Raw genomic sequence first — 27,746 nt, 5'->3', positions numbered from 1 at the left:
CTCTGCCCCTGAATGCAACAAGGAACAGGATTCCCCATGTCCTCACCTACAACCCCATCAGCCTCTTTATTTAACATATTTTAACATATAACACAATTTCTATAACTTACAACTCACCACCAGACAAATCTTTCCCTCTCTGTCTTCCACACTCTCATCCACGCATCCTTTCCCACTAATCAGCTCTTGGTATCAACCACTGTGCCCACATCTCACTCACCACCATTTGGGGCCACAGTCCTTCTAAATAAAGCAATACTTGCAGTCATCTACTGAATCCAGTGCTCCCGTTGAGGCCTCCTCTACATTGGAAAGTGTACACAGTTTGGGAGATTGTTTTTTTAAGCAATAATGGGGAACTCCCAGTGGCCAACCCATTTCAATCTGCACCCCCCCCCCCATTCCCGTACTGATCTCTGTAAGGCCTCAAGCGCTGCCAGACTGAGGCCACCTGCATGTTGGAGGAGCCACACCTAATATTCCATCTGGGCACTCTCCAACTGGATTACATTAACATTGACTTCTGGTTTCCATTAGGCCATGCCCGTTTCTCTGTCTCGCCTCCCCATCCCCCTGATCCTTTCCACCCTATTCCCTCTCCATTCAGAGCCATCCCCTCCCCCTATACCTTTGCAGCTGTTTTCTCTTGTGCCCTCCCACCTATATCCACTTATGACCTCTTGCCTATGGGCCTGTGCTCCTCTCCCCCCACCATTTTATTCAGGTGCCTGCCTACTTTTTGCTCATACCTTGATGAAGGGCTCAGGCCTGAAACATTGGTTTTATATCTATCTCTACCTCCATTATATATTAGGTATTATTATATCTACCTCCATATTTCTATTTCTGATGATTCTTGGATCTCTTTTTTTAAGTTGGTTAATATATATCTTTGTGCCTTTTACAATTCATAGTTGTATGTCTAAAGTTAAATTAGCTAGTATTTATCCTATTAGCTCTTTCTGTGACAGATGTAAGAATGAAGATGGATCACTAAATCATATGTTTTGGTCTTGTTCAACCCTTGTGAAGTATTGGGAAAAGGTTTTTCGTACTTTAACAATAATTATTAATGTTAACCTAGCACCAGACCCATTGGTGGCCTTGTTTGGGATGGTTGAACAGAAGGTAGTGAAATTATATTCATTGCAATGTAATTTATAGGCCTTTGTTTCTCTTACTGCGAGATGAGTTACTTTGATCAGATGATGTCCTGCCCACTTATAATCAATGGTTATGATATGATGTCATATTTAACCTTGGAGAAAATAAAATGTTCCATAAAGTGGCTCGAATTTAAACTTTCCCAATCTTTGGAGTTCTTTTCTAAATTATTTTCATAGCCTCTAATGAGGTGGTTGGGCCTCTGTTCAAGGAAGAAACAAAGGGACCTCAGCCCATCTGGGTGTGGGTTGGAGGCATATTTAGTTGCTGCACTAAGCTCCATCAGCTTCTAGTCCAAATACACTGATGAATCCAAGTCAATTCCTAGCAAAATAATTTTGCTGATTTTAAAGGCAGTGTATCATTGTTTAACGTCAATAACAAGGAATAAGCACTGAGAATTAATTGTTCGTCTAATGCTTAAAGTGTGTATCTTAAGAGATTTAAATTTAAATTTAGAATCCATAGGATTACATCAGAAAGCACTAGATTCAATGACAGAAAGCAGAGTAGATGATGGCTGGATAAATTATTTCAGACTGGGAGGTACCAGTAGTTTACAGATCAATTTGAGCTCTGTAAATCTACTCTACAATTTTTAAAAATATTCTCAATCCAGACGAAGCACAATTTGGAAAATTGCAGATAACATAAAACCTGTCATTTTCGACAAAATTCAGAGTAAATGCAGAATGTAATTATCAGGTTGCTAAATGGGCAGAAGCACAGAGGAGAGGGGGTGCAAAGCAGGGAGGTATCAGGTGAAGGATTTTGGGAAGCCCAGGGTGGGGAAAACGTTATGACAATAAATAGAAACATTTTTTAAAATGTAGATGATCTATGACCCAAACCCAACAGAGTCAGAAACATTTGTTCCACCGATTGCCTCCTGCGCACCTACCTGTGTACGAGAGGTACTGCATCTGCTCCCTTTGGCACCTTTCGGGAGCCTGGGTGGTCCTTCTGGGTGGGGAAGCACTTTGCTTGTGGATCTGTGGGGTTAATCTGCTGTGTCTGAGCTCCCATGTGGTCTCTTCTACATCGGGTGGAGGCAGGGAAGCTGGGCACAGATTGGGAGTTCACATCATGGGGAACCTTCACTCTGAGCAATGCAGAGGCAGGGATCTCATAGTGGCAACCCATTTCTATCCCCTGCCCTATTCCTATGCCAATGTGTCTGTCTTTGGTCTCATACACTGCCCAGCTGGGGCTGCCCACAGATTGAAGGAGTAACATCTCGTGTTGTCTGGGCACCCTCCAGCCAGATGGCATTGATGTCAACTTCTCCCAACTTTCAACGGTCCCCCATTTCTCCCCTTTTGCTATCCTGTTGATTCTAGCTCAGTCTCTCTTTCCCTTTCCCTCCATCTCTGCATTCAGTCACCCCCCTCCCCAATCAATTCTCACCTTTCCTCTCCTGTCCTATCCATGGTCAATTATCGCCTTTTGCCTGATGGCCCCTTCTCCCTCCTCCTCCAGCCTTTTCATTCAGATGCCTGCCTACTTTTTGCTCGTACCTAAAGGACTCAAGCCAGAAACATTAGTTATATATCTTTACCTCCTACAGCATTGCTAGGCCTGCTGAGTTCCTCCAGCAATTTTGTACTTTACTTTAATTGCAGTATCTCCAGTCAGTGAATTTGGTGTTTCCTGTGATAATCCTGTGGGCTTTAAATCTCTGAATACACTCCCACTTTAAGTATTAGACTTGAAATTAATGTTCAAGGATCATTCCATTTGCAGACATTCAACCATTAAACTGTGAAATAGACGTCTTTAAAAGCAGCTGTTTAAACTGATATCTTTATGAAACATTCAGCCCATCAGGTCCATGTCAACTGCCCCATAAAAATAAAAGTTGTTAGGCTTTAGATAAAACCCTAACCACTTTCAGGATAGATGCAAAGACCCTAAAAAAGGCTCAACAAAGTTACTTTAGGAATAAGCTGTTCTGAAGACAAGAAGGATAAGACGTGAGATACCTTGCGAAAAGGTTTTGATGAAATCGAGCACAGATGTCTGGCAAGTGAAATAACCAGAGATCACAGATTTAAAATTGATTACAGGATACTGTTGGTATCTGGGATATTGTCTGAAAAAAAATTGGTGGCAGTTGATTTCATAAATAATTTTCAGTGAAATTTGAACAGGCATTTGTGGATAAGAAAGTTACAAATTGCATTGTTAGAATAAACACAATTGCTCTTTCAAAGAGCCGGCACTGACAGAACAAAGGAGAAATAGTCTATCCTTTTTATTGATGGAAAGCAGATTCAATTGTGGCTTTCAAAAAGGAATTGTCACTCATTTCTACAATTCCTTAACAATTAGGCTAAATTACTGCTTGTTGAAGCAGATGTTAAACTGCAACCATATTCACCTGATGACCAGAAAAAGAATTACAGTGGCAGGGGGCATTTTACTGTATCTTTTTTTTTCACAGAGGGAGACAGACTCTTTGGAACTATACACACTAAACTCTGTGGCATCAGTACAGAGCAGTTGGTCATAATGATACAGTTCATAATGGTAGTCATAAAATGGCAATGATTGTTAATAACCAATTTTACATGTGTTTCACTGTATGTTGATGATGTTCCAGTGTATGTTGATAGAAGAACTTGCCTGTATAGAATTGAGTAAATAATTAGTATGACCCAATTCTTTAATACCTGAAGAAAAAAAGGTGGTTTACATTCTACTTGGGCAGTTGACAATGATCTTTGTACAAATTGTTTTAGAATTTTTTGATTCTGTGTTTAATTTATTCAAAAAGTAGAAAATTTCATTTTAGCCATTCACTGAAGACTTTGTTTTGTTTTACTGGTGTTACAATCCCAGAGGACTCCAAAACCCAGCAGAAATAGATATTCACCAAAACAAATGGTTACTTAAACAAAAATTGCTTTTAATTATCTTTAAACATGAAAACAGAATCACACTTTAACTTATCACTACTGACTTAACCCCCTTCTAATTCTAAGCGCACGTCTATGTAATGTAAGTTTAGAAAAGTTCTTTGATTCACAGTCCAATCTCACTTCTCATTCCTCCAAGTTCACTGGTTGAAGGCAATTCTTATACGGTGCATCAGGCTTTGGTGCTTGAAAGGTAAATGGTTACCGCTCAGGAAGGTTCTTGTTGGCTTTCAGAAAGAGATTTGTTGTTCCAGGACATCCACAACTGATTCCTATTAATCAGCCACTTCAGTGTCTTGCTGACGAAACTTGCCCCCTCAGGGTTCTCCAGCTGATAACCTCTTTCTTTCAGGTCACCACAGAGTGCCTTTTAGTTTCTCTTATTTCAAATGAAACATTAGACAGCCAGTCCTCTCCTCTTGCATGAACCACAAGGGCTTTGACCAGGCTGAACTAAGCAATCACAACCCATCTTCCAAAATTGGGTTTTCCACAAGCTTGTCCTGTTCCAGTCCCACCTGCTGTTACTGTCTGTAACACTGAGGAACTGATCTCTATGTCTCTCTCTGAGAGAAAGCCCGTTTGACTCTCTCTGCTTGCAAAACCACATGACCCTCTTAGAACAAGTTCTCCTCCAGACAATATGTGGCTCAGACAAGCTCTTTCATCTGTTTCCTTTTTGTAAACAACAATCCGTTAGTGAAGTTTCTTGGGCACTCTCCAAAGCCTTTGCAAAGGGTCTGAGGCCCCAACATGTCTAGCATGAGCAGAGCTCCAGTATTTTAAATAAGATCTGTTTTAAAGTGTTTGTATGTGACCTACATGAACAAACCCTGCCCCAATTTATCTCCAAAAAACATATCTATATTCTGTCACACCCTATTATATTAATCTTCCAATGTTCAATTAAATCTTGATGAGATGCTTATGTTCTTCACTTTTCTCGTTCATGATTGATTGTCAATGTCATATCTTACTGTTACATCCAGTTTAGTCACCTCCTTTGGGTGAATTTTTGGTCTGGCTTAAAAGGGGCTCTATCTGTATCGAGGTGTGGTTCAACACTTGTCTACCTGACATTTGGCAGTGTCTTTTAGGCTTTTTGCACTTTTAATGCTTGCGTTTGATACTTCCGCTCTGATATGAAACATGTAAGTCTCATCTTCCATCTTTGATTAAGATATTTTTGGGATTTATTTTATTATCTTTGCAGTAAATGGTTTACATTCCACTTACTGTGGCATCGAATGTCATGCTGGAATTCATATGTCATTCTTATATAAATTTCCTTTCTGTGCAAAGAATTTTTGCTGTAATATTTTCAGTCAGGGTCCAAAACATAACACGCACATTATTGTAAGGAAGGTCATGGAGCTGTTCCAAGCTGCTGAAAAATGCTTGAACCATTTTCAAGTTTTGCCTCATTTTAGTTTTGCTGCTAAACAGGTTTTCGCCTGAAATTCTCCAGTCCAATGCAATTAAAAATTGTGTAGTACCTTTTAGTTTCTTAGATTGAGAGCCTGTCCCTAAACATTCCACATTAGAAAGCACACCACCGAGACCTCCAATAGATGTCAAATGTTTGGTAAACAAAGATGACTAAACCTTGAGGATATGAAGAATTTTCATAACTTGGATTTGGAAGAGCATGTCACACTGTAGTGAATTTCTCCAATAATTTTTTACTAAGATCCTTTCTCACTATGGACATTTTCACCATTATTTGAAGTTTATTTTCAATATTTTTTCATTCCTCAGTGTAATTTTTCCATTTGAGAAAGGATCTTGACTCAAAATGTCGATTAACCACAACTATGGGTACTGCCTGACCTGCTGAGTCCTTCCAACTTCTCATGGTTTCCTCACAATTTCTCCATTATGTGAGGGGCTCACATTGACTTCCCTTTTTATTTATAAATAAAACCTTTTACAATCTGGTTTATATGTCTCATTGAATTTAGTTTTGTGAAAGGTTCTCTGCATACCTGCTGCCCTGCCTGTATCAGGCACATGTGCTGATTTTAACTGCATCTTGGGATCTTACCAAACCCATCTACTCCACAACAGTAGGACCAAGTGTCAATAAATTATTGGAAGCAACAGTGAACCATCACAAATTGAGGAATAGTCGATTGCATATTTTGGGGATTATTAGCTATATAATGTTTGCTTAAAATAATCAGGACGTTGGCTGTATGTTAAGTCCAGCTCTCAAGCCAAATGGGTATCATGTTCAAACTTGCAGTATGTACAGTAGAAAATTAATCAGGTGCTGTACTGCTGGAGAATATTTTATATGGATACAAGAGCATCTCCTTGAATCATAAAATTCAACCTCAAAGCTTACCTTCTGCAGGGCTTTAACACTGCACAGTAGGCCACGGTGTCCATGTATGATGCGGTACATTATAATTGTTAATTGACTTTTGAACAGCCAAATTGTGGCAGGTATACCACGTTACCATTTAAGGTCAATGTGAAAACTAAATCAGATTGTTAAATTGGTCTTCAAATGTTCACTAGATATTGTTTTCTCTTTTATTCAGGTGACAGTCGGCAGATCAGTACTTTTCATCCCTTTCTGTGGTTTGATGTCACTGTTCTGGTGAAAAATCACCACGGCCTTAAAAGAATTACACTGAACTTTGAGGGAAGACAAGGTGGATATAATTATTTTAATTATTCATTGATGACAATTTCCACCAAACAAATATGAATAGTTTCAAGTCAATAAAATACATCAACAATAAAGAGTTCACAAAACAAAATTTGCATAAATATAATTTCTAAAGAATGTGCCATCCAGTGTCACTGATTTATAACAAAGTTCACATATGTGAATCTAAGCTTTTCCTTGAAACATAAATTATTTGGTCAGGAGCTTAAAATTAAAAAAAAAATCCTAGAGCAGAATGTCAACATTTAAGAGATACACCACTGCTATCATCCTTGGTTCCTTGCCCAAGGTAGTTTATCTTGCTGCTAAGATCACTATGCTCTCAGCCTTGCACTGCTGGCCAGGTTATACTTAGTCCACAACTGTACCTCTTCAGGAAAATCTGGGCATTCTACCTTTTTCTTACAGAGGAGCTGCAGTAACTTATCTGGGGTGCTGTACAATATGTTTTGTCGACACAACATGGTGGCACACACAAAGCTGTCCCTGCAGGAGATGAACTCCTGCTCGATATAAAAAGCTTTTTCATCCCAGCAAACGATCTGTTGGAAAAGAATAATATTTCAGTAATACAATAATGAGAGTGTTGCCACAGTTGGAATGATTGCATGGACTCATGTTTGCAGAGTGTGAACTAAAGACCATCACATTGTTGCTCTGACTGTTGAACTCAATCCGAACATTCATGTTAATAATACAGTATTAGAGATGAGATCTGGTGCAGCCAATATTCCTCCAATGGAGCCAAAGGATGGGTGGGATGAATAATGCTTAAGGAAACAGGAGGTGTAAATGAAAGATAGTGTTTGACAAACTTGAAGGACTTTTTTTTTTAAAAACATGTTCTAGAGAAATTTTGCTGCAACTGTCCCTGAAAGCTATGACCATAGATGCTCTGCAAAAGAAGTCTTGCTGAACCAAATGGCCTTTTTTTTTTTTAAATGGTACCATGTTTATATTTTAAAATTGCAATCAAAGTTACTACTTCTAATACAATGGGCATGAGCTGAAGTGGAATAATCTGATGAACAATTGTTTAGAATGAAGTGCAAAGTAACCCAAATCATACCTTTAACTCTTGAGATGGAAATACAAGATCACATGGCCAAAATGTGCAAGAAATACTCACAGCAGTATAGTTTAAGGCTAAGGTGATAACAGATCTGCAACATAGGGCAATTTGCTGCAGGTCACAGCATTTGGATAACTCAATGGTTATTGAACATTTGCTGTTGCAGCCATGTAAACTTTTACATGTTCTTTCCAATAATAAATCATAATTGCCTGAGAACCATCTGCAAAGCAGCAATCCAATTTTGAGAATCTCTATAAACTACCAATCCCTCTGTTCCAACAAATATCCTTCACAACACATGTAATTGGCAATACAATTTCAAAATAATATCTGCAAAAGAACATGCGCAATGTGTAACATTGGTTGTGAACAATAGGTTTTGCATTGAGACTGCTCCTTCCTTAAGGCTTGTGTCATGTAACTGAAGCTGTAGTCATGTATGAAGAATGCTTTAGAGAGAGCCTGTGTAGTTTTCATCACACTTTGCAAATAGCTCAATGTTAGGAATCCACTGAACACATATTCCACACCAGCAACGAGAACTCAACAGCAAAGAATCACAGCTACCAAAGGAGAAACAAAATTATCGTGTCAGTAGCATGGTTGAAGAATCTAACCATCAAATACAAAAAGATTCCTCTGTTCCTCCACATTTTGTATTATCCAACCATTTATTGCACCTTCAGTTGGCTTCCTCGCATCACTGCACTTCACCAGGCTGAGTTCCCTTTGCCTCCTTTGTGCCCATTTGACAAGATGATTGGTTCTTTCCTCAACACACAACTTTCTCCTTTACCTCCATCAGCAAATCAATGAAACATTTTCTGTAGTTTAATGAAGGTCGGCCTTATCATTACACAATACAACTAAGACACCTGTAATCCATATCTCTTTATCATGGAAAACAATATTCCCACTGACACTGACTCCGCACAGAAAAATCATACACGTATTCCAGAAACTAGGAATCAGATGGCATGAGTTCAGATCTCATATATTTAATCAATTTTGTTAATTAAATATTCTGGTTAAGAAGTTACTCAAATGGCCAAGAAACTGCAAGATTGTCATATGAGCTCAACTGGTTCACTCCCATCCTTTAGGGAAAAAAAAATCTGGAAGACCAGGACCACACAATAGTTTTAGCTCATAACTGCCCTCTGAAATGAACTAGCAACCCATAAAGTTTTCCACCAATACCCACATTCATTTGAATAAAATGAAGGCATAAAATATATATTATCCCCTGACAAAAACATAAACAACATTGGAAATTGTTACCAAATCAGAACTCAAGCAGATAACTATTCTGTTGATTCCTTCTAACTTCACAATCCAGCCATTTTCTTTCCATTCCTCTTTCTAGCAACATACTGTTCATCCCCTTCACCCAGTACATAATATTTATGTGCATATATTCATGCACTTCCCCCTGCGCTGGTGCTGCCTTCATCTTTCCATCATTCTCTGGGGGAAAAACATCTCGCTGAGGAAAAGCAGTTCATATCCAGATCCTGAGTGAGATGGAACGGAGCTATTATGGATAGACTGACCAAGAGGGAAAACATGAGTTTGTAAAGCAGAGGGAACACCAATTAGGTGTATTACTTAACTATTCCTTCATATTGAAGCATCTTAATGAAACTATTATGTTGTGAAACCTGCCCTGCCAAGAACTACTGCCTTTGTCATTTCAGGTGCAGATCCAATGATAGATGTATGTGACCATGAAGGAAGTAATGTTCACCTCCAGCAGGTGGTTTTCCTACAATCTGCCTGCTGGCCTTTCATTTCTGGGCAGTGAACATTTGTGAAATGCGGTCAAATAAATTCCATCTGTAGTTTATTTTACAGATAATACACAATAGTCACAGTGCACTGATGGAGGAATTAAAGCGTTGAAATGATAGTGTATTAACCACATAGCCACAGCAACTTGCTTGATTCATGGAGGTTATTAGATGGTACTCAGTATGGCAAATGGTGAGTGCTCAATCATGTTCTGGAGCCTGATCTTTGGGAAGTCTAGCATTAGGTTACAGAATACCAAGCCTCTGATCTCCTTTCATACCTATAGTATTCATCTGGTTAATTCAGTTAAGCTTCTGGTCAATATTGATTAGTAATATCCCATGGACACACCACCAGCTCCCAACTGGTTGGGAGTTGAAGTTGAAGTAGTGAATGGAGGGACTTAAATATCATGGGGAGGTGTTTAGACTCTCTCTCTCAGTGGAGATGGTCATTGCCTGATACTTATGAAGCAGAAGCAGCATTAGTAATAGTAGTTCCTCGCAGCCACAGAGTGTTTCTTTACCCGAAGGGTCTCAGATAGAATTGAACATATTTAATAGAACCATAAAACATTACAGCACAGAAAACAGACCCTTCAGCCCTTCTAGTCTGTGCCAAACTACTATTCTACCTAGACCCATGGCCTGCACACAGTACCCTCCATACCCCTTCCATCCATGTATCGTTCCAAATTTTTCTTAAATGGTCGAAATTGAGGCCACACTTACCACTTCACCTGGCAATTAGCTCCACACTCCTTCTTTCTCTGTGTGAAGAAATTCCCCCTAATCTTTTCCTCTTTCATCCCAAAAATCATGTCCTCTAGTTTCTATCTCACCTAACCTCAGTGGGAGAATCAAATTTCTCTTCATTCTTCCACTCTCCAGGGAATAAGGGCCAAACCTGTTTAACCTTTCCCTGTAACTCAGTTCCTGAAGTTCTGGCAACATTCAAGTATATCGTTTTGCATTCTTTCATTCTTATTGATATCTTCCCTGTAATTAGGTGACCAAAACTGCACACAATACTCTAAATTTGGCCTCAGCAATGTCTTATACAACTTTACCATTATATCCCAACTCCTATACTCAATACTTTGATTTATGAAGGCCAATATGCCAAAAGCACTCTTTACAACCCAATCTACCTGTGACACCACTTTCAGGGAATTATGCATCTGTATTCCCAGATGCCCCTGTTCTGCCATACTCATCCGTGCACTACCATTTACCATGCATATCCTACCTTGGTTTGTCCTTCGAAAATGCAACACCTCACTCTTGTCTGAATTAAATTCCATCTGCTATTTTTCAGCCCATTTTTCCAACTGGTCCAGATTCCTCTGCAAGTTTTGAAAACCTTCCTCACTGAGCACAATGTTTCCAATCTTTGTGTCAACTGCAAACTTGTTGATCCAATTTACCACCCAGATCATTGATATAGATGACAAACAATAATGGTCCCAGCACCAATCCCTGAGGCACACTACTCGTAACAGGCCTCCAAATCTGAGAAGCAATCATCCACCACTACTCTCTGGCTTCTCCTACCCAGCCATTTTCAAATCCAGTTTACTACCACAGCATGAATACCGAATGGCTGAACATTCCTGACGAACCTCACAAGTGGGACCTTGTCAGAGGTCTTACTAAAGTCCATGCAGACAACATCCACAGCTTTTCCTTTATCAACTCTCCTGGTTACCGCCTCAAAAAACTCTACAAGATTTGTTAAGCATGATCTACCATGCACAAAGTCATGGTGACTGTCCCCAATCAGTCCCTGGCTATCCAATTACTTGTATAGCCAATCTCTTAGGACACCTTCCAATAATTTACCTACAACTGACAGCAGGCTCACTGGCCTCTCATTTCCAGAGTTACTTTTGAAACCTTTTTTAAACAACTGAACAACATGAGCTACCCTCCAATCCTACAGCACCACACCCATGACCAAGGACATTTTAAATATTTCTGCAATTTCTACACTAGCCTCCCTTAAGGTCCAAGCAAACACCCCCTCTTCTGACCTTATAAAGGAAAGATTATCACTGTGAAGTGGTCAAGGATGGCTGGGCCCAGTACATTGCCCTAACAAACAGCCAAAACAAAGTGTTGCAGTGAGGCAACTCACAACAATAACAATGGCCATCTTTCCTTGCACTAGGTATGGGCAAATCTTCCCTGTTCCCATCAACTATAATTTGTGTGGGACTCTGAAATCATTCCCAATGAAGTACTGTCTCAAGAATAGCCAGACTCATCTTGCCTCTGGAATTTAGCTCTTTTTTGTACAAAGGCTGTGATGAAGTCTGGAACTATGCAGTTCAAGTATCAGTGTCCAATAGTACTTGATAAGTGCTGGAATATTGCCAGCAATGTTAAGTAATGTTTGAGAGGAAACAGATGGTGATAATTAAATTGAAATTGTCCTGTATTTTGTTGACAGGGCACATCTGCACAACTCCCATTTTTAGTCAATGGTTTCAATGAACAGGAACAGCTAGACTGAGACATTACAGTTGGAATGGTGTTAAGGCCCACTGTATTAGCTGTAACCCATGCATTCAGCCATTTCTTGAAATGTAGAATGAATTAAATTGGCTGAAGATGGTTTCTGTGACAGTTTTGACAGCAAGAGGCTAAATAAATCATTCACTGTTCCAGTGGCTGAACATAGATGCAAATACATTAACCCACTGGGCTCCTATATTAGAGGATGGAGATGTTAGTACAGCATCCTCCTAGTGGTAGCAATTGCCCACCACATTGAAGACATGGTGTGGCAGAACAGAGAATCTTAAACTGACCCATTGGTCTTAGAATTGTGTATCTCTGGCTATAGCACTTTGCTGTCATTTGCTTTCTATGAATGTTGCAGTTTCATTTCCACTAGGTAGGGGGAATTTATTGATTGTTGGTAATTTGGCATTTTAATTCTTAAAATAAAAATTGATGGTCTTCAAAAAAAACTTGAAACTCATAGCCCAGGATTGGTTTACAATAAAAAATTTGGACCTTTCTTTCTTGCTGCAACTTATATTATGGCTTTACATTTTACATTCAGACTTTAGAATACAAGTTCAAATTCAGAATTATTAATACTGGCATGAGCAATGACAGTGAGATTTGGAACAGAATTGATGCACAATTCAATATTCATCAGTGAGCAGACTGCTCATTTTCTCATGGATTCAACATCTGAAATAGTATTCAAGATTCCTTTATCGTCAATGCCTGCTGTAAAGCTGACAGAAAGTCACCATTACTATTACCCAGCACACCTTAATAGAAGCAAAAGAGAGTCCCTTCTAAGTCACTGAGTGTCTGTGGATTCTCCTCCAGAGCTCCCACAGCCTCTGCAGCCGCACCAACTTCTTTTCATTCCATCGGTAACCTGAGCTCCAAATCAAAATCTATGACATGATTAGGAAGCCTTCAGTGCCAGAGGCCATTCAGGATCCCTTCTTGCCCTCAGCACCCTCTTGATTCCTGGTTCCGATACACCTGGTTCCCATGAGCCAGTATCCACCAGCCTGTGTGGGTCCCCCAACCACAAATTGCATGTAGATTGTGTGGGTCCCTCAGCTGCTGAGCTGCATGCTACTCTACTGCTGTGGTCACCATCTTGTAGGATCATCTCCTTCTCAACAGGGAGGATATTCTCCCCATTTCTCGTGCTCTATGCTGGTCCTCTGCTCCCCTGGAGTCTGCAACCCCTCATGTCCTCTGCTGACCGCAGATGCTGCCATTTTGGGCACAGACCTTGCCGATGCAGGATTTTAAAATAAAACATAATCCACTCAGTGAGGTCGATATTAGGATCAGACAATTGAACCCTTCGGAGCAGCACTCTCTCTCAGCTTATCTGGTCTGTACCCATGCTGCCGATATTCCCAAATATCTGCAACAGTTATTCCCAGGATGAAGGGTTGAAACAAATAAAACTAAGTGCGATGGATATATACCAGTGGTTTTCAAAATGCCCCCTACACTCACATTCCACCTTAAGCAATCCCTATGCCGTAAGTGCTATGTGATTAGTAAGGGATTGCTTAAGGTGGAATGTGAGTGTGGGGGGGGGGGGTGGGGGGAGTTTGAAAACCACTGATATATACCATAGCAGTATAGAAAAATTAGATGCAATTTCTTTGAAACACAACTCAGGGCATTTCATTGGGTAGACTCGATTTCTTCTGACTGAATAGTCCAGGACTAGGGATCAGTCTCAAGATATGGGACCATTTAGAATTACAGGCATGTGGAATTTCAGAGCATTGTGTATCTTCAAAAATGTTCAACCAAGGAATGTGGATATTTAATTGTTTGATGTATTCAGACCCATGGTGGATCGACCCTCTGGAATGATTCTCAAAGAAACTGGGGAATAAATAAAATCAGTCAGGGACATCGGCTAGAACGAGAGAATCAGGTTTGGGTTCAATGGCAAAATGGATTTTGATATACGTGTTACTTTTTTTTTAAGTTCAATGCATGGAAAATTAATCATCTTGCCAAATGCTAGGACATGGGGAATCTTTTTCTACAACAGCAGAACAAACAGGAAGAGAATGATTTTAAAAGCCAAAGCAATATACAGTAAAAGTCCTAAAGTCCTGACCACTCAGGGATGGGGCCAGTCTGGATTTTTAGATTTTCCAGATTCTCAGGCAATATTTTTAAAATTCAAATTTAAGGAAAATAAACAGGTAAATTTTGATAGTTTATTAAAGAAGCATTTTTTTCCCCTATAGGATACAAAGTATTTTTAAAAATTCTTACATTCTGCCACTTCTGCATGGTCACTTGTTGCTGTGCATCTGTGTTGCTTGTGCATGCAAAAGCTGAGTTTTCGAGAAGTCCGGATTTCAGCTGAGTTTTCGAGAAGTCCGGATTTCAGCTGAGTTTTCGAGAAGTCTGGATTTCAGCTGAGAATTTGAGAAGTCCGGATTTCAGCTGAGTTTTCGAGAAGTCTGGATTTCAGCTGAGAATTTTGAGTAGTCCGGATTTCAGCTGAGAATTTGAGAAGTCCGGATTTCAGTTGAGTTTTCGAGAAGTCCAGATTTCAGCTGAGAATTTTGAGAAGTCCGGATTTCAGCTGAGAATTTGAGAAGTCCGGATTTCTGGCAACAGGATTTTAAGACTTTTATTGTACAGCAAATAGCTATATATGTATATTCTGATCTCAGCCTCATCTTAGCCAACAAATTGAATCCTTTTTTTCCCCCCAAGTGCTCTGGCAAAATAATGTGGAGAGAGAAACGATAAACATTTCAGTACAATGGCTTTTCATCAGTTCAGCTTCCCTCTCCATAAATACTGTCTGACGTGCCAAATACTTCTAGCATTTTATTGCCCCCTCCCCACAGATTTCCAGCACTTTGCTTTTATCCCTCTGGAGGACAAAATCTCTCTTAAAAATTATTTGTGTTGCAAATGGCATCATTCCAAACTGGTGATAAGCAGCTTGATGGTTTGATAAAGGTACATTGTTCTAAAACACAGAAAATCAATACAAGATAAAAAGATGAAAATCAGAGTCAAACTGACAGCAGAAACTTGTTAATACATTAGAAGGGGAAAATTATGGATTCATTTCATGCTCTCTACTTCAGTTGAACTTGAGGGCACTTGCTGCAACAATGGTAGCTGTAGTTCACCAGCAGCACCTTGGCAGATGATCTCAGACTGAGTTACAATCTCGCGGCTACTCAGTTTTTATTATATGCTCACCGCGATCTATTACCAGAGAATGAAATGATAGAAAATAAGTAAAATGTAAGGTTTATTTACAGAAGTTGATGAAGAAAAAGACAGTTTTCCAATAGTACAAGGTTCTTGAATTCAAATCATGTGGAGTTTACCAAAATATTGGTGTGATGTTGGATTGCACATTATCTGAACCTTTTTCTACAGAAGCAGAACAATTTATGGCATGCAATGCCATATCATCTCAAGTGATACTGGTTAATGCACCCTGTCACTTTAAAGCTGAAAGCTACATTGTTGTGAATATGCACACCATCCTACACGTTTCACTTATGATCCTTCTCCATTTTTCAATCTTCACCTCCTTCACTATACCTGCGTTCAAATTAAGTTTTTAATTCTTATCCTTTTGTTTAGGTACTGTTCTGCATCTTTATACATTCAAACTAATAGGTTTCTCAAATTGGACTGAACTGGATTCAACAATTCTGCTAACCTTTCCCTCCTTCCCATCTCACTGTCCATCTCTGGTCCAAACAAACTTTGTGAATATATAATGATATATACCAGGGAGGGTTGGAAGATGCATAAATATTGGCCAGAAGCACCCAAGAGGATAGGAAAGTGGGTAGGCTGAGAAATAATTGAAGTGGTCATGTGGATTGGAAAACAATTGATATGAAAACAACTTTGGAAATACTTGGGAAAGAAAACATTAAACACCATCAAACTTGATGGATGAAATATACCGAAGAATTATGCAATTGAGACCCATCAGGAAAATGATCTAATAAACAAATGTATGAACTCCAGCTGATGAAATATGGGAGCAAATGGGCAGTCAAAAGCATAATATTCACTAATTGCATGCAGCTTATTTGTCTATTGTCACATGTACCAAGATACTTCCATATAATGTTCCTTATTAAATAGCATCTCAACTACAACAACAGGGTCAAGTTGAAAGAGCTCAATTTAGTTATTTTAGGAAAGTCTGACAATCTACATCAGACTGTGAAGTTGTAGTGAAATGGATTTGATTTTGAAAATTCTAGTAATGACTCATCCAAAAAAAGTTGTTACAAAGATCATTTCGCACCTTACATAATAGGAGTCAGCCTCGTTGTGCAGTACAATATTAGCATGGTCAGAAATAGATCACACTTAGCTTTGTTTCGACTGAAAATGTAATAATGATTTTGTATTCTTTTCATTGGGAGAGCTCTATCTGTAATATCAAATAACTAATCAGTGCTTCAGTAAGCCATAAAGGTGATGAAATTTCCATTTGATGCTCAATGAAGCTGTGAATACATTGTTTACAGCTAAAAATTAGATTTCACCTGTCCAAAATTCTGCCTGACAGAACATTTTACACCATTTAATACACTAATTATATGGAACAATAGACTTTATAAAATGCTGAAGATAAATGCATATGGGAATAAAGCAAGAAAACACAATAATATAAATGATGAGTCATGAGGGGCTTGAAACTTGCTGAAGGGACAAATGACCAACTCCTATTTCCTGTATTTCAACTTATTTAGCCAACATAGTGATGGATACAATCACATCATTGTTGGTGAAATAATGTGATGTATTCAGTTTGGACTATTTGTAAGAAGCATGTAGCACAGCATTAGGACCCTTAGTGGAATGTGCATTTGCAAAATCTGCTACCTTGAGTCTGAGAAGGAGAATACAGTTACATAAAGAACAAATGAGATACAAGAGTAATCAGATTTTACAGTAAATGTAGTCTATCTGAATCAATTTCTCCTCCCACTTGCTCATTTATAATGCTGCTGTCAGTGACAAGAGCACCCAATTCCCAGCTGATGAGCAATTTTACCAGATCTCAGTCCTGGCCCCATTTCTCCAGAATCCTAGACTCTTTTGACTTCAGCAGATATTACAACTTTATAATTGGTTTTCTTCTAAATCTGCACTTTCAATTATAAGATCTTGGAGAGATTTGTAAGGAACCGTTGAACCTTGGATCTTGGTGAGAGATTTGTAAGGAACCGTTGAACCTTGGATCTTGGTGAGATATTTCTAAGGAACCGTTGAACCTTGGATCTTGGTGAGAGATTTGTAAGGAACCGTTGAACCTTGGATCTTGGTGAGAGATTTGTAAGGAACCGTTGAACCTTGGATCTTGGTGAGATATTTCTAAGGAACATTTGATCTTGGTGAGAGATATGTAAGTGGGGGGGGGGGGGGGTGTCCATTGAAACAAGAAACTGGTAACTCTTGCTAAAATGAATTAAAGAAAATAGGCGGCTAGGGCACACTTACTAGGATAAGCACTTCCTGACATTCATAAATCTTACATTTGTTACCTCCATCCTTCCAAATCTATTTAATGGGTATCATCTAATAAACCTCAATCAGATTGATAAGATTTTTTTTTAAAACTGTAGATGCTGTAAATCTGAAATAAAGATAGAAAATACTGAAAACACCCTGAATTAAGTTACCCCATCTTTATTCACATACTGTTAAAGTTTATAATCATCAGATTGATGTATTACTTCCAATTCTGATGAAAGGTTTCAACCCGAAACCAACTCTGTTGCAGTTTAGGCATTGTGAAAACTGAAACAGTTGATGTTTCAGGTTGAAACCTTTCAGTTTCAATTTTCACGATGCATAAATTGCTATTTCCAGCATGGTGTCTATGTTTCAAGAATTTGATCCCAGCTAACTCAACTGTTTTAGTTCAATATTTGCAGCTTGTTACTTATCCACTATAAAAATTAATAATTGTAATCCAGCCTAATTCTTTGTCTCATGTTAAGCATAAAGTACCAACTTACTCTCGACCTAATCCTGAATTGTTCAAACAAATGCAGAGATCGTCTATACCGTATGGTTGCAGCACCGACCACCATATTAGCTTTTAACTTCCTTGTTGCATGTAATAGACCATTGCGGATATAAAGGGACAACCTGAAAAACATACAAAATACCATTATAGTCTACAGAACATAATTAAGTTACCCCATCTTTATTCACATACATGCAAAATTCTGGGTTAGATAGTAGCCCCAACAATGGGAAATGCTAGAATTCAAATAAGATTTATTTCAAAGAGGTCGGTTCTAAAATAATCTTGAGTAAATTTAGTGATGGAAACAAAGACAATTGTAGAACAAATCATGAGGAGAAATGAATGAAAGTAGTTTTGGTTTTACATCAAGACCACAATTCAACGTGGAAAAGACAATGCAAAAGCACTCATAATGGGGAACGGACACTGGAGTTGAGGTCAGCACTTGAGGGGCTGTAATCTTCTCCTGCCCCTCCATTTTGTTTGGGTGCTGCCTACATTTTGCTCATACTTCAAGCCCAAAACATTGATTATGCATCTTTATCTTTGCTATAAAAGTACACTGCTTGAACTGCTGAGTTTTCCCAGCTTTGTGTTTTTACTTCAATCACAGTGTCTGCAGGCTTTCATGTTTTACAACTGACACAGGAGTTGAGGCCAGCGTAGATCAGCCACGATCATATTGAGTGACAAGGCAGGCTCAAGAGGAGCTGGTTGCCAATCCTTGTTCCTATGTTCTTGTGTTCTAGTAGTCAAATTAAGACATCAACAAAATAAATTGGATGCTAAATGTGTACATCAAAAATCAGGGATAAGCGTAAAAGCATGCAATATTGCATTACATTTCATTTTTATCAGTTTCAGAATAATTTAGACAACCTTCCTTTCCAATTGGGATTTTTCCATTTGAAACAAGTCCAATCCACTAAATCTCCAGTTTTTACTACTATATTCAACATCAGATCAATGGATGTTAGAACTAGATCCAATTATGTCCAGGTTCAATTCAATTTTCTTACTAAAAGAATGCATGCATCAGATCCCAGAGAGCAAAACTAACGCAGGTGGAATAATCATCTGCAGCAACTTGAACTTTGTTTCAGAGAAGTAACTAAGCTGGAATTACTAAGCCATTTCTGCAACACTGGAGACATCTCCTGCATATGTAGTTGCCTGGATTGGTGGAACTATTCACAATTTCTCAAAAGACACAGCATGCACATTCCACTCATTTGATACATCAAGGTATATAGGATACATACAATAGCAGAGTTTTCCCAGTGGCCAACCATTTCCAATCTGCGCCCCTCTCTCTACGTCAGCATGACTGTCCATGGCTTCATGCACTGCCAAACCAAGCCTACGCGCAAATTGGAGGAAGAACACCCAATATTCTATCTGTCTATTCTCCAACAAGATGGTATTTACATAGACTTCTCCACTACTTACAGATTGGTAGTCTGAAAGTGACCCATGTATTTATTTTAATGCACAAAAATGCAGGTGAAACTCCACAGGTCACGCAACATTCTTTATATAGGTGCCTAACCTTTTATCCAGGATTCTAAACACCGGCAATCTCCGAAAACTGGCACTTTTTTCAATAATGACCTTACACATAAGTAACATTAATTTCCTGTAATAAATTCTCTTTTTTCCATGGACACCCTCTCTTAGCTTTGATAGAAAGGTGACTCTTGGCCCCCAGCACCCGGTGGGAGGGAAGCAGGCGGTAGCTGGCTCAATGAAGGAGCAATGGTCGTATTTGTTACCCATAATCTTCCACGGATATTCCACGCCTGAGGGTTGGCCCAATGAGCTGGTGGAGCTCCAGAAAGCTGCCAGCACTTGGCTCCTCTGCCTCAACAGCCCGCTCCTCCTGTAGCTCTGCACCTCGTGTCCAGCCTTCCACCCCGCTTGACCGCTGGCTCTGAGCAGCTGACGCTGGCAGCCTTTTTGGGCGTGCTCCCATGCTACCCCGTTGCCTCCAACCTCCACCTGACAAACACATTGGTCGACAGCCTCCTGTTAGGCCCCCCCCTGCACTCAGCCTGGCCTAGGGCGCAAAACAGTCGGGGGGGGGGGGCACTGATGGACGGATGGCCAGGATGATAGGCTCTATCAATAACCAGAGTCATAGGCTGCAGGAGCAATAGGCTTTGGCTTGCTTGGATCCAGGTTCAGGACTGCCGGAAAGGGGGAGGTAACACAACCTTTATGGCCAGGGCAAAAGGGGAGGAGACTTAAGGGATGAGTCATTAGTGGGCGGGCCAGCATCATATATACAGTATACAATGGAGGAAAACCTATCAGTACATTCACCCCTCCTTTTAAATCAGAACCCCCCCCCCCAAACATTCAATGCTAGAGGTCCACCCATGCTGGCGTCCTCCCCCACCTGTGGGACCGGCGAGGAGCAGGCATGGAGATGGTCTGCTGTGCTGCCGGTCAGGTGTCCGGAGGTGGGGCGGCCATCTGTGGGGAAGAGACTATCTGTGCCGGGGTGCTGACTGAGGAAGTATGAGAAGGGGAAGGATTCAGTATCTTGACGGGGGTCAGCACTGTTTGAGTGTGTTCTAGGTAGGGTGTACTGGGCAACTTGGTCTTTAACAACGAATCCCAACAGGATGAGAAGTGAAAAATAGGGTTGTCCGGGGTGGATTTCGGGCTCTCCGGCACACGCCAGGTCGCAGACCGGTACTGTGTCCTCATGGCCATCGGGATACTGTACGAAAGCATACTGTGGATTTGCATGTATGAGGTGCTCCTCTTCAACCAGTGAGTCTGTTTTATGGCCCCTCACATGTTTCCGGAGCAGGACCGGTCCTGGGGTCGCCAACTAGGGGGCATCGACCACCCATTCACCGACTTCCTAGGGAAGGCAAACATACGTTCATTTGGGGTAGTATTCGTGGCGGTGCATAGGAGCGATCAGATGGCATGCAGAGCTTCTGGCAAAGTATCTTGCCAGTGGGATACTGGCAGGTTTCTGGATCTGAGGGCTAGAAGCACACCTTTCCAAATAGTGGCATTCTCCCTCTCTCTCTACCTGGCTATTAGCTCTGGAGTTGTAGCTGGTGGTCTTGCTGGTGGCTATGCCTCTGGCCAGGAAGTACTGCCGCAGCTCCTCACTCATGAACGACAATCCCCAATCACTGTGAATGTAGTTGGGGTACCCAAAAAGAGTGAAGATGCTGCACAGCGCCTTAATAACCATCCCCGAGGTCATATCCGAGCAGGGGATGGCACAAGGGAACCTGGAGTACTCATCTATAACATTAAGGAAATACATATTCCTGTTAGACAAGGGTAGGGGGTCCTTAAAAATCGACACTGAGTCCTTCAAAAGGGCATGTGGTCTTTATGAGGTGTGCCTCACCAGGTCGGAAGAATTGCGGCTTGCATTCAGCGCAGACCCAGTGACATCTAGTCATGGACCTGACATTCTCGATGGAGTACAGAAGGTTCCAAGTCTTAATAAAATGGTGACAGAGGTCATTATGGAGGGCTTGGGGGCGGTAAAGATGCACACTGGAGCACATCCCCCGGGAAAGGGCATCTGGAGGATCGTTGAGCTTACCTGGCCGGTACAAGATGTCATAGTTGTAGGTGGAAAGCTCAATTCTCCACCCAAGGATCATGTTGTACTTCATTTTACCCCTTAGTGTTGTGTTGAACACGAAGGCGATGGCACGTTGGTCCATCAACAGGGTTAACCTTTTACTGGCTAGGTCGTGGCACCAATGGCGAACTGCCTCGACGATTGTCTGTATCTCCTTCTCGACAGGGGAGTGCCGCATCTCAGGGCCGTGAAGGATTCGGGAAAAAAATGCTACTGGCCTGCCTGCCTGGTTGAGTGTGGCGGCTACTGCGAAGTCGGAAGCATCGCTCTCCACCTGGAAGGGGATGGATTCATCCACGGCATGCTGTCTTCTCTGATGTGGTGAAAAGCAGCCTGGACTTCCGCTGATAACGGGAAGGTTGTGGACCTTATCAATGGGTGGGCTTTATCAGCATGGTTGGGTACCCATTGTGCATAATACGAAAACAGCCCCAGGCACCTCTTCAGTGCTTTCAGGGTGTTTGGGACCGGGAGCTCCATCAGGGGTCGCATGTGGTCAGGGTCCGGGTCAATGACACCATGCGCCACAATGCATCCAAGTAGGGCCAGGCAATTAGTGTTAAAGGTACATTTGTTCTTATTATAGGTCAGATTCAGGGACTTTTCCATACGCAAAAATTTTGCGAGATTTGCATCGTGATCCTGCTGGTTATGACCGCAGATCGTGACATTATCTAAATAAGGGAACGTTGCTGCCAGGTTGTGCTTATCTACCATCCAATCCATCACCCGTTGGAATGCGGAGATGCTGTTTGTGATGCTGAAGGGGACCCTGAGAAAGTGGAAGAGCTTGCCGTCGGCCTTGAAGCCCATATATATATATATATATATATATATAGTCTCCTGGGCAGGGGGGGAATTGGTGATATGCCAACTTGAGGTCAATGGTCGAAAAACCCAGTATTGGGCAACCTTATTAACCACGTTGGCTATCCTGGGAAGAGGATATGAGTACAACTGTGTGAATCAGTTGATGGTTTGACTGTAATCTATAATGATCTGCGTCTTGCTTCCACCCCTGACCACCAAGATTTGGGCTCTCCAAGGATTGGAGCTAGGGCAATGATCCCCTCTGACAGGAGTCGCCGAATCTTGGCCCGGATGAACGTCATATCCTCAGTGCTGTAGCGCCTACTTTTGGTGGCTATGGGTCTGCAGTCCGGGGTTAGGTTAGTGAATAATGACGAAGGGGACATCCGAAGGGTGGAAAGGCCACAGGCCAGTGCTGGTGTGCTGTGAGAGGAAGGTGGGGTCAGTAAATTGCAGGTTGTACACCGTGAGTGGTGGTTGTGAGCCCCCAAACGCCATTGTCGTTCTCCTGAACTGAGTTTGGAAATTGAGGCCCAGGAGGTCAGCGCGCAGAGCTGGGGCATGACTAACAGGGAAAAGTCATTATAATGCTCCTTCCCCACCATCAGAAATGCAACACAGTACCCACAGATGTTAGTTTGGTGATCCTTGGCAGCCATTGATATAGAGCTGCTCATCGGCCAGACAGGGAGCAAGAGTCCGCAGGCCACGTCAGGGTGGATCAAGCTCTCAGTACTGCCACTGTTGAAAAGGCAGTTAATTTTGTGCACATTCACCTCTATCCCCATATGGAGTGTGCTATCGGATGAGGGTTGGCCTGGTTCAGTGTAATCGAGGCCAGGAGTGGAGAATCGTCGTCGTCAGCGGAGAGATGTACAATACGACGTTAAACCACGAGGTTGAGGGAGAAGACAGAAGCAGTGCCTTCCACGGGGGTGCAGTCATGAAGCCAGACAGAAGTGACATCAGCGAGACAGGTGGTAGCGGTGCTGTCCACACAGAGGGCGGGGGCGGCAGCAGGTAAGATGGCGCCCCTCTTGCCACGCATGTAGTCAGCACCGGAAGTGAAGGTGGGACCCGCTCGTCAGTTGTGCACACTGCGCTACTTCATGGGGAGGGCCTGGCTTTACAGACTTGTTGATAGTGCCCCCTCTTACCGCAGTCAGAGCAGGTAGCACCTTTTGCGGGGCAGAGTCGTCATATGTGCTTCGCTTGCCCGCAGAAGTAGCACTTCAAGTGCTCGGCTGCCATGGCCGCAGTGGTCAGGTTTGCAGTTCCACGTGCCATCGCCCAATATGGTGGCATCAGCAGTGCACACGTGGTGGACCTTGTTTTTCCCACTATCGATTCCGCATGATGCTGGGCTGAGTCCAGGGTTCTGGTCAACTGCACTGTCCATTTCAGCGATAGTTGGTCCTCTTCGAGCAGACGCTGCCTGATGTAATCGGACCTCAACCCCAACACACAGGCGTCCTGGACCAGGTCTTCGACGAACTGGGCCATCGGCACAGGAGCCACGGGGCTACCCCATCAGTCTTTTCCCAGCATGAACAGGGCACGAAGGAAATCTTCTACCGACTCACCGGGCTGCTGTTTTCGAGATGCCAGAAGGTGGTAGCGCCAGTACACCTCGTTGAGCTTTGGTTTGTAGAGGGTCCGGAGTTCGGCCATCACCTCTGTGTAAGTAGCACAGTTCTTTATGGCCTGGAAAGTTCTCTGGCCAACTCTTGCTTGTAGGACCTTTAGCTTTTTCTTGTTGGAGTCCACCAATTCGGCCGCGGCTTTGAGAGAGTTGTCGAAGCAGCTGATCCACTGCTCATAGTATTCCGATGCTCCTGGGGTCCACTTCCAACCAATCGGGGCACAGCAATTTCTCCATTATCGGAGAGGCATTGTATGCATTAAATTGATAGGCTCTATCAATAACCACAGAGTCATAGGCTGCAGGAACAATAGGCTTTAATGCACACAGAACTTTGGCTGGCCCGGATCCAGGTACAGGACTGCCAGAAAGGCAAAGGTAACACAACCTTTGCAAAAGGGGAAGAGACTTAAGGGATGAGTCATTAGTGGGCAGGCCAGCCTCATATATACAGTAACTGGTAGCGGTTATACAATGGAGGAAAACATATCAGTACATGGGGGTAACGCACAGCCAGGGGCCAGGGACTAGGAGCGAGATATTTGCTTAAAGGGACCAAAATCAAAATACTTCTGAAATCTGGAAGATTCTGACCAATAGCAATGTCCCACGATCCCGAATAAAAGGTTAGGCTCCTGTAGTAGAGAGGATTACATTCACTCCCTTTCAATATTATTGTTTTAGAATTTAGTATCCACTTTCTGCACAGACAGTTCCTTCAAACTTCATGCTGGCCAATGGGTCCTGAGAATTTATCACCTTTCAGTCCCATTACTTTTTCCAATGTTTTTTTTTTATAAAACTGATGTTAATTTCTTTGAGACTCAGTTTTACTAGACTTGTAGTTTTTCACTATTTCTGAAATAAATTGACTTATTTTCATCATGGCAGACCCAAAATAGGTTTAATTTCTCTGGATTTCCTTGTTCCAAAATACAATTTCTTGTGCCCCAATCTCCAAGGCACTAACAGTCACTTTTGTTAATATTTTCCTTTTTGTTTATCCACATGTTGTTACCATTTATTATTAATGTTTCTTGCTCATCTACTTTCATATTCCACCTTCCCAGTCACTTCTTATTGAACTCTGGAAGTTTTTCCAATGTTGATGCTTCCTGCTTCTTTTGGCAATATTACAAGCTTTTTTTCTTTTGATCTCATTATTTTTTAAACTTAGATAGTGAGAAAAGTGGTCTGGTTTTTACTATGATTTGTTTTCTTTAAAAGGGTATTTATTTTACTTGCAAATATGCATTCATCATTGCTGGTTGGTTTTCACACCTTTTAATGCAATTTCCAATCCATCATGATAAATTCAATCTCAAGGCTTTACAATTGGTTTTATTCAAAAGCAGCGTCTTTGTTTCAGATTTGTATTAAAATGATTTACCACCTTTACACAAAATTCTATCCCTTATGGCCCCTTGACTACTAGATCATCAATTAACCTTCATCACAAAAATATTCAATTAAAAATATTAACTGGTTTCTTCACTAGTTCTTCAATGTACCTTGTGCATTCCATAAATTTAACCATCAATTACTGTTGACTTGATTTTCCCTATCCTCATGTAAATTGGAGTTCCCCATAATTATAGTATTACTGTTGTTGCAGGCACCTATAATTTTCTGATTTATACCAAGGTCTACATTACTGTTTGGGCCCATATACAATTCTCTTCTAAGCTTCATTGATTCTTAGTTCCTCCCAATTGATTCTACTTCCTGATACTTTGATCTGAGATCTTTCAAATCCACTACCTTATTTAAAATCAAAACTATCTCTCCTTCCTTTACATTTTGCCTCGTGTCTCTAAAAGTATCCTGGAATTTCTACAGGGACTTGGTACAAAGGTCAGGAGTTAAAGATTAATGGATCTTTGTCCATTTGTTTCCATTGGTGCTGTTAATTCAGCTACATATTCTGAATGCATGTGGCATTTGTGACAAAGAATGGTCAATGCAGTCTTTTTATAATCTTTTCCCTAATCCAACTCTAATTGGATGTTTTCTTACATTTGTGTTCGGAGTACACTCAGCTTTGCAGTGTTGAAATATGAGGCATTATAATGTGGGATGGACACAGTGAATAATGGGGCTCTATGGACTAATGAAGAAGAGAGGAACCTTTGTGTACATCCAATGGGCATTAAAGGTGGCAGCACAAATAGATGAGATGGTGAATAAGGCAAATGAGATCCCTTCATTAGCCAGGGTATAGACTGAGAGCAGAGAGGCTATGGTACAATTTTATAAAATATTAATGAATTCATAGCTGTAAAATTGTATGCAGTCCTGCACCAAAGGAAAGACAGAGGAGATCTTCCAGAATGTTGCTTGGGATGGAGCAGTTCATATATGAGTAGAGACTGGGTAAGACAGGCCATTTTCCTTGGAGTAAATGGGGATCTGATTAAGACATGTGAAAGTTTTTAAACTGCACAGACTTAAGACTTTCCCCCTTGCAAAGGTATTTAAAAAGAGGCCATAGGTTTAAGATAAAGGGCAGAAAGATTAAAGGGAATCTGAGGTGTTTTTTTTCATCTGGAGTGTGAAACTTACTGTGTGGGTGATGGAGGTAGAGACTCCCACAACTTTTAGTTTTCTAAACAAGCAGTTGAATTGCCATGGTAAAGAAGGTTACAGACCAGTTATTTGACTTGATGAAAAAAAGACTCAGGTTCCTTTTAATCTTCCTGCACTTTACCTTAAACCTATTGTAGAGCTCGTCGAAAGAACCAAAGACTTGTTGATCCAAACCAAGGCTTTTATTAGCAAAAGACAGGAGCTCTTCACAGGTGGCCGACCAGTCCAGAATGATCCGACCTGGCTAGGGACACAACCCTTTAAGGCTCAGACAGTAGGCGTGGCTAAGCTCTCAAAAAAAAAATCGCTGTAAGCACAGTCATTACACTCTAGATACTGTAAATATATACATTGGTGATAGGTCTGTACTATCACACCTATGGCATCTATTTTTAAATACCTCTGCAAGGGGGAAAAGTCTTAAGTCTGTGCAGTTAAAAACTTTCACATGACTTCATTTCCCCAAATGCACAACAAAACCACCAAAAAGGATCATGCAACCAGCTGTTGGGGAGATAACAATCAACAAGTTTCCCTCCAAGAGAACACCACCCCCATATGAAAATCCATCACCTTTCCTTTTTAAATCATTGGGTCTAAATCCTGGAACTCTCAATCAAAAGCTTTCAATTGTTGTTCAAGGAGGAAGGTCACCATTACCTTCAAGGGCAATTAGGAATGGCAAATAAATACGTCTTGCCAGCAACATTCAGTTCTCAAATGAATAAATTGTCAGATGCAGCTAAAGAATCCAAGGGCCATTGTATTTTACGAGATAAATAATCATCATCCTGAAAGATTCAATCAAACCCACCTTGACTTACAGATAATTCATCTGTTGTCAATTGGTATTATTTCACACAGTTAAAGTACAGCACCAACAGGTGTAAGGAACCTTGGCAACACTAGACAAC

At 41.1% G+C, this 27,746-nt stretch overlaps 1 protein-coding gene across 12 annotated transcripts in view; it reads right to left on the bottom strand.

Annotated features, from left to right (window-relative positions):
* Positions 1 to 6,742: 6,742 nt before the first annotated feature.
* LOC138739359 (protein THEM6-like) overlaps positions 6,743 to 27,746 on the bottom strand; it is a 45,723-nt gene continuing 24,719 nt past the window's right edge. For 9 of the 12 annotated variants that reach the window (XM_069891239.1, XM_069891238.1, XM_069891237.1 and 6 more), the window contains 3 exons: positions 20,976 to 21,044; positions 18,159 to 18,291; positions 6,743 to 7,301 (listed from right to left, as the gene is read on the bottom strand). In XM_069891239.1, the coding sequence (XP_069747340.1) occupies positions 7,074 to 7,301; positions 18,159 to 18,291; positions 20,976 to 21,044 (430 nt within the window). In that variant the 3' untranslated portion in view covers positions 6,743 to 7,073. The other 3 variants (XR_011342201.1, XM_069891245.1, XM_069891235.1) reach the window with 3 other exon arrangements.

The sequence above is a fragment of the Narcine bancroftii genome, chromosome 7 (genome assembly GCF_036971445.1).
Source record: "Narcine bancroftii isolate sNarBan1 chromosome 7, sNarBan1.hap1, whole genome shotgun sequence".
NCBI lineage: Eukaryota > Metazoa > Chordata > Chondrichthyes > Torpediniformes > Narcinidae > Narcine > Narcine bancroftii.
This window is presented reverse-complemented; position numbering and strand designations above follow the sequence as displayed.